This window comes from Mercurialis annua, linkage group LG1-X, assembly GCF_937616625.2.
Source record: "Mercurialis annua linkage group LG1-X, ddMerAnnu1.2, whole genome shotgun sequence".
NCBI lineage: Eukaryota > Viridiplantae > Streptophyta > Magnoliopsida > Malpighiales > Euphorbiaceae > Mercurialis > Mercurialis annua.
Window position 1 is genome coordinate 38,990,572 of NC_065570.1, and position 7,862 is coordinate 38,998,433.

General features: G+C 38.5%; 2 protein-coding genes across 2 annotated transcripts; one reads left to right on the forward strand and one right to left on the reverse strand.

Annotated features, from left to right (window-relative positions):
- Window positions 1–364: 364 nt before the first annotated feature.
- LOC126683500 (protein ETHYLENE INSENSITIVE 3-like) lies at window positions 365–3,298 on the reverse strand. Its single transcript, XM_050379417.2, has 2 exons — window positions 3,003–3,298; window positions 365–2,644 (listed from the first exon to the last, which is right to left on the reverse strand). The coding sequence occupies exon 2, from the start codon at window positions 2,581–2,583 to the stop codon at window positions 751–753; it is 1,833 nt and encodes a 610-aa protein (XP_050235374.1). The 5' UTR covers window positions 2,584–2,644; window positions 3,003–3,298; the 3' UTR covers window positions 365–750.
- A 1,922-nt stretch (window positions 3,299–5,220) lies between these two features.
- LOC126668778 (uncharacterized) lies at window positions 5,221–7,009 on the forward strand. Its single transcript, XM_050361957.1, has 2 exons — window positions 5,221–5,632; window positions 5,721–7,009. The coding sequence occupies exons 1-2, from the start codon at window positions 5,221–5,223 to the stop codon at window positions 7,007–7,009; spliced, it is 1,701 nt and encodes a 566-aa protein (XP_050217914.1).
- The last annotated feature ends 853 nt before the right edge of the window (window positions 7,010–7,862 follow it).

The window sequence follows — 7,862 nt, forward strand, 5'->3', positions numbered from 1 at the left end:
AGAAAAATTAACATGGCAAAGTTTAATAAAAAAATTCTCAAAAAATTTGATGAATAGATTTGATTCGGCGTCGATTTTTTCTTTTTTTTTTTATCAGGAAATAGAGATTTATACTATGTTAGTTGTTAGCGGGGGTTAGCGGAAACTAGTATGCATTTTTTAAATTTAAATCAGGCAAATCACGGCTTGAGGAGATACGGGGTTCGTTTTAATAATTCCTTCATTTCGCCCTGCTCTATAACTATTTTTTCATATCAACTCCATCAATAATCAAGTTGAAGACATTAGAAAGTCAATATTAACTGGGAATATCATCAATGGAGAGATCCACAAAACTGACATGAGCAAGAAAGATCAAGAAAGATTCACAAAAAGAAAAACATCATTTCCACTCAAACATGTATTCATTACAATACAAATTTACCAAAAACACATTCCTTACCACCACATACGGCCTTGAACCGATGAACATAGGCAGAAAAGTAACAAAAACAACACAAAAGACGCAGCTAATACTTATTTATTTCACAGTCATATTATATGTATATTAATGGACAGCAGGGTGAATTCATGGGGACTATTAGTGCTTTTTTTTTCTTTATTAGCCCATTTCTTAACCCTGCTTCAGACCTATCTAACACTTTTAGTCCTACATGGTAGAAATAACAAAAAACAGAAATATATAAACTAATACCAGTTCTTAGCTTTCACTGGTTTGCAAAAGCCTAAGGAGAACATAATGCTCTATCTTTACGTAAACCAGATTGGAATGTCCTGCTGCTTCGGCAATGCCTCCATTGCCAATCCTTGTAGATCTTCCTTGTAGTCGAAGGACGACAAATCAAATGGAGATCCAAACATCATGTTGAAGCTGCTGTTGTTATTGTTGCTGTGCTGGTTGCTGCTTTCGAACGGAGAGTTCAGAGCTTTAAACCTGTCAAACTGATTACCATCATGTGAGAACATTTGATGGTTGTGGTGGACGTTGGCATCTTCGAAGATATTTCCATCCATTGCGTTGCTTTGACCTCTGAAGTAATTGTCCTGTTGATGGTGAACCTTTGGCTGGAAAAGATTGTGACTTTCAGTAACTTGATTATTGCCGGTGTTTGTGTTCTTGTTGCCTTGGATATTGGTGTCATAGATTGACATGAGCTCGCTGATCATCTTTTGCCCGTCTTCTGGAACTCCTGAGAGATCAAAGCTGGCTGGAGCAGCCGCCTTTGGTTGAGGAAATATAACAGGCTTCACATCACTGACATGAAAATTTGACCCTCCAAACTCTAATGACGAACTTCTGTATGCACAAGTTAACTGATGATTGTCCCGAGAAGTCCGGTCATGGAAACCTAGGCGCAGTTGACTGTAAGGACATTGAACAGATTCGCATGTGTAGATCTTCTGCTCCACCATCATGTTCATATCATTGCTTAATTTTCTCTTCCTGATAAAATCAACATTCGAGATCAATTCGCCCTTAATCGGATAAGAAGGTTGCCGAAATGGCAGCCTATCCCTCATTCTCTCCATTCCCAAGCCAGAAGCATTGAGACTTTCAGGTTTGCACTCGTGCACATCGAAGTTGGACTCATCATCAACACCTTCGACATCATACTCACTTGAATCATGGATGATCAGAGATCCACTTCCTGCTGATGCCAAAGGTGGGCAGGCATCAGGATAAAGCTCCCGGGCTAATGCCTCCTCTTGGTTGATAATTGCAAGCCAAGTGGCACTCTCCTTGGCTGTCATCTTGTCCTGTAAGCACTTGGACTGTCTCACAAGCTTGCGAATCTTGGCAATGTCTGGAGACATATGCTTAATAACTGCAGTTAGAACTCCGACTTTCCATGCCTTCTTCAAGTCATGAGGCTTCTTGTAAGGCGGAGGGCCCTGATCCTTGGGTAAGCCCAATTGAGGCCACCAGTCTTCATTTCCGTTAGGCCACCATGGCGGAGGAACACCTTTCTCTAATGGAAACCGCCTCTGAGGGGGATCACAGTGCTGCATAAGTGCGGATAAGAGAGAACCAAGAGTAGTATCTTGAAGCTCCTGCAAAGTGTGTGGGGTTGGACCGATTGAATTACAGCCCTCATTCTTCCCCGGGATGGAATTATCTGCCTGGTACTTAGCTATGGCAGCTGGACCATTTCGATCAAACCTCACTTTATCCTTCCACCACTCTCGAAGATTATCAGACGCCCCAGTAACGGGCTTTCCCTTCTCAGGGATAATCCCATAAACAAATCCTTGAGCTTTACAAACTTCCATCATCTTGAGCATGTATTTCAAAATCCCATCTTGTGCGCGCGACATCTTCTTCCTGCGAGCCTGTTCCTGAGACTGCCGCTGCTTGACCATATCGATGCCCTCCTTACTTTTGTTTTGTTCTTTGAGCCTCTTAAGACGCATCTTATCCCTCCACATTCGGCGTTCCAGCTCATCAACATCAATCTCCTCATCACTATAATCATCCTCCACGGGGGTTTCAGGATCGGGCTGTTGAGCAGTGACATCATCCCCCATGGGACCAGAGAAGAAATCCAAGTCACCACAAAACCCCATCTCCTCAAACATCATCATTTTAACCAAACAAATGGATTTAGAACCCACAAAGTCTCAACTCCTTAATACAAATGAAAACCTGAAAACATGAATATGATAGAGAACATTAATTAAAGAGAACCCAATACAGTTTGGTCAATCTTTCAAAGTGATCAGATCACAGGTCTTTGCTCAATCTGGATTTAATAAAAGTATGGATGAAGGATAGATCTAGCAGAAGCAGATTAGAGAAATCGAATTGAAAAGAGAGGAAGCAGATCCCTCATCTCAGCGTTTGTAACAGATGAGAGAAATATGCAACAAGTCATAAAATGATAAGTAGAAGCTTGGATCTACCACAAACCTTGAAGGATCCATCAATAACCCAAAAACAAAAAAGAAGAAAAGCCCACAAACAGCAGCAATAAACAAAGTTAGAAGAAGAAGAAGAAGAATACCTGAGAGAAGACGATTGACTTTGGATTGGTGGGTTTTGAAGGTCAACCCTGCAACTTCTTTTGGGTTTGTATTGAAAAAAGAAGCAAATTATGACCCCAGACTAAACTATTTATGCTTTAAAGAGTTGTTGGTGGTGAAAGTAAAGAGAAGAAAATATGGCGGCTTAATCCAATTCACTCAACCATCGGGATGTCCATAACACTTTGCTTTGCTTTCTTATTATTTAAGACACAACTCTCTATCTCTCTCTACAAAACAAAGAAATAAAGAAATTGAGTGTGGGGGTCGTGTCCTGTTCGCTATGTATGAGTTACTATTACTACCATCCATCTGTCCATACACTTACCGCTTTTGTTTGTGAGAATGCATTTATTTCTATTTCATTTTCTGTTACATTTTCTTCCTTTTAATGCTTCCTCTTTTGTTTTATCAAAAAAAGAAATGCTTCCTCTTTTGTTCTTTCTTAATACACTCTTTTAACGGACTACTTTTTTATCCATTATTTTACCACCATACTTTAAATTAATTTTTCATTCCTCATCCTATAATTATAAAAAATATCATACGCGCTACATACTCATTCTGTAACTTTTACTTGTTCTTTTAGAATTTTAAAATAATTTTAATTATCATTTTTCAAATTTATCATTTCATAATAAATAACTTCAAAACATAATTGCAAAATATTTATTAACTAATAAAATTTTATTACTATTTATTTTTATAATTTAAAATAAAAATCAACTTCTTTAATATGTGCAATTTTGAATAAATGAACAAGTAAAAAACAGATAGATGGAAAAAAAATCTCAAAATAAAACCCAAGGCCCAAACCCTAGCCAATCCAATCACCACTTCAGCAGCAAACCGCCGACACCTGCAGTCTACAGCTCGACCTTCACATTCTACCTTCACCCCCGTTGTTCTCTATTTTGAGAACTACCCGGAACACTGGTTTTTTACCGACATACAGAAAGCTTTTGTTACTTTTGGTGTTTATGGGACTGTTACGTTAGCAAGGAAGAAGAATAGATTGAATCGAAAATTTGGATTTCTGCGTTTAGATCATGAATGTGATATTTCAACAATCTTGAACAGATTGAATCAAGTTAGAATAGGGGCTTATCGTATTAGGGCTTTCCTTTCAAAGTATCCTAGACCTAATCAAGCTTCCAACATGCAACGCCACATACCAGCTCATCCTAAGCCCTTTCACCCAAAACACCCTCCTGCAACTTTCAAGGAATCCATTAGAGACAATCGTTCTTACTCACAGGTCGTTACCCATAAACCTTTAATCTTCAACACACCAAATGATGAGCCAAAACTGTTCCAGAATAGCTTGATTGTTTCAGTAAAACATATAGACAAGCTGTTACATGTTCACTCTTTTCTTAAGGATATTGAGATCGTTTATGAAACAATTTCATTCCTGGGAGGACGTTTCTTCTCAATTGGGTTTCACAATGAAGTCTACATGAACTGTTTCAAATTGAATTTTCCAAGTATGGAAGCATTCTTCGATTCCTGTATTCCTTTTGATGAACAATTTGCTTCGAACGAACGATACGTATGGATAACTTTAATTGGTGTTCCCATCTCTGCATGGAATGAAATTTTTTTCATGATGGTCGGTAACACCTTAGGGCAATCAATAACCATCCATCCTTCAATAATTTCCAGAGAGCGTCTTGACTGTGGTTCGGTTTTGATCTCGACGGCATCTCATCAAATTGACTGCTACATTAATGCAGTGGTTAATGGGAAAGATTTTATCATCAGAATTTATGAATCTGATATTCCAGTTAACTTTTCTGGTGAGCTTTTTGGTACACAGTCTGCTTCAGATTCAGTAACTGATTCAGACTCGGATTCTCAAGCAGCTTCAAAATCTGATTCTGATCCTAAACATGTAGTTTCCCCCTCAATATCAGGTTCAGCTAAGTCAATCAACTCGGCTGCAACTTTCCCAACTCCGGACTTGTCTTTCATAACTCAGCGTCACAAGGATATACCTGTTCACACTCAGACCGAAAAACAAAATTTATTTCAGGCGGAAGAAACAGAAGCACAAAAAACATGGGCAATAGGGCTTAAATTGGGTTTGTTTTCAGAAGAACATGAACGAGAAATTATTGAGCTGATTTCACAAGGGATCAACAAGGATCAGCCAAATCACTCTTGAAGTGTTTTGCCTGTCGAGGTTAATATGTTATAATGTTTGATACATTTAACTTTATATCGTGGAATTGTCGAGGGGGTGTTTCCCATTTCAGAAAACAACGTTCTATCCCATCTTTTGTTTCTTTACATAATTTATCAATTGTGGGTTTGATTGAAACCAAAAGAGCATCATTTGATGATTTTTTAATTAGACGTCTGTGGCCGAATTTGGACTTTGGTTATTGTTTTTCGAGTTCTACAGGGGCTTCGGGTGGTTTAGCTTGTGTTTGGAACACTGCTTTAGTTACTCCTACTAGAATTATCACTTCTAACAGATGGATTTCTCTGGATTTTATTTGGTGTAATTCTTCTATTCGCTTTATCGTTGTTTATGCTCCCAATTGCCCGGTCACAAGATCTATTTTTTGGGAAGACCTTCTCCCTGAGTTAACCTGTGACCGTCTTTGTATACTATTAGGGGATTTTAACGAAATTTTGCATCCGTCTGAGAGATTCAATTGTACTGCTTTTTTCCAGTTTCATTAATTCGGAAGCTTTGGTAGAAGTTCCTCTTCATGGACGCTTTTTCACGTGGAATAATAGTTTCTCGAGATCCAAAATTGATCGATGTTTTATTTCCCCTTCGGTGTTTGCACTTTGGCCAAACCTTCACCTTAAAGCATTACCTCGATCCTTTTCCGATCACACTCCTATTCGTTTTACTTCAGCTGCTGCAATCGATTGGGGTCCTCGGCCTTTTCGATCTTTAAATGCTTGGTGGAAGCATGAAGATTTTGCTATTTTTGTGCATAATTCTTGGCATTCATTTTCTGGTATGAACAACCAGCATTCTCTTGTTAATAAGCTTCGGAATCTTCGTCGTGTTATCAAAGATTGGAACAAGAATGTCTTTGGAAACATGAATGCGCAGGCTGTTACAGTTCAGCAACAAATAACAAATCTGGAACAGGTTGCAGATGTTAGAATTTTATCAGATTTGGAGAAATCTTCTTTAGCAACTCTCCATTCCCAGCTTTTTGACATAACTCGGCACCTTAAGTTAATATGGCTTCAAAAATCCCGTCTAAATTGGAGTCTTCTCGGAGACAAGAATACGTCCTTCTTTCATTTGGCAGCTACGGTTCATGCCAAAAACAATCAGATTTCAGAAGTAGTTGTGGACAACATTTGTTATACTACTCCTTTTGATATCAAGAAGAATGTCAGTGGTTTTTATCAGAATTTATACAAGCGAACTAGTCCTCTTCAATTCAGCCTTTCTTTTTTGACCTTCAAGAAATTAACAGCAGATGATGCGGCAAATATGATCACAGGTTTTGATTTAGAGGAAATCCACTCAGCCCTATGCAATTGTGACTCTAACAAGGCTCCGGGACCGGACGGTTTTAACTTATTCTTCTACAAGCAAGCTTGGGAGATCATTAAAACTGATTTGTTTAATCTTTTTCAAGAATTTCACCGGTCTTCTCACTTCCCGGCTAGCCTCAATACAGCTTTCTTGATTTTGATTCCGAAGATTAAAGGTGCTCGTGATATTAAAGACTTCCGTCCTATAAGTCTAATCAATGGGATTTTCAAGATTCTTTCAAAGATGCTCGCAAATCGGTTAGGGGCTGTTCTACATTCCTTAATCTCTGAAAATCAGTTCGGATTTATAAAGGGGCGTAATATACATGATTGCCATTCAATTGCATCTGAATTAATTCACTTGACTTTGAAGCGTAAGGAGCAGTACTTCATTATTAAGTTGGACTTTCAAAAGGCATTTGATAGTGTGTCTTGGTCTTTTATCCTATATGTTATGGAAAAAAATGAATTTTAACAACACTTGGATCCAATGGATTTCTTCGCTTTTCAAATCCTCACAACTTTCGGTTTTGATTAACGGGAGTCTGTCGGATAATTTTCGAATGGAAAAAGGTGTCCGCCAAGGGGATCCTCTCTCTTCGTTGCTCTTCGTCATAGCAGCTGAAGGATTTAAAGTGCTTATTGACAAAGCAAAAGTTTTGGGTCTTCTAGAGGGAATCAACATTGAAGGATATTATGAATCAATTTCCTTATTACAATTTGCGGATGACACTCTCTTATTTATTCCAAATGATTTGGAAATGGTCAGAAATCTTCTTCGGATACTTCGCTATTTTGAGCTTATCTCGGGCCTCCGGATTAATTTCAATAAGAGTTCAATTATTGGCCTCAATATAGCGGATGAAGATGTTTCTTTAGCTGCTGAAATTCTGAACTGCAAAACTGATACGCAGCCCTTTACTTACCTCCGCTTGCCCCTTGCCAGGAAGTGTTTGAAAATATCTCAGTACGCCCCCTTAGTTCAGAATTTTGATTCCCATTTATCACTTTGGAAAGGAAAATTGTTGTCACCTGCGGGTCGACTCGTGTTGCTAAAATCTGTTCTCGCAAGCTTGCCTGTATACTTTATGTGCAGCTATGCTTTACTTGCAGCTGTTATTAACACTCTTGAAAGTAAAATGAGACAATTTCTTTGGTCCGGATCATCAACGATTAGAGGGATTTGCAAGGTCTATTGGTCCACGGTTTGTCTTCCTTATAATCACGGCGGTTTGAATGTTCCTTCCCTTACACTTAAGAATCAAAGTTTGTTACTAAAATGGATTTGGAAACTCCTTTCTTCTGATAAATCCTCTCCTTGGTATTTG

What these genes read in the sequence shown, in the direction of transcription:
- LOC126668778 (XM_050361957.1), top strand. Translation starts at nt 5,221, where the DNA reads ATGTTTGATACATTTAACTTTATATCGTGGAATTGTCGAGGGGGTGTT. An exon ending in GTTAACCTGTGACCGTCTTT is followed by an intron (nt 5,633 to 5,720) that starts GTATACTATTAG and finishes TTAATTCGGAAG; the next exon opens with CTTTGGTAGAAGTTCCTCTT.
- LOC126683500 (XM_050379417.2), bottom strand. Translation starts at nt 2,583, where the DNA reads ATGATGATGTTTGAGGAGATGGGGTTTTGTGGTGACTTGGATTTCTTC.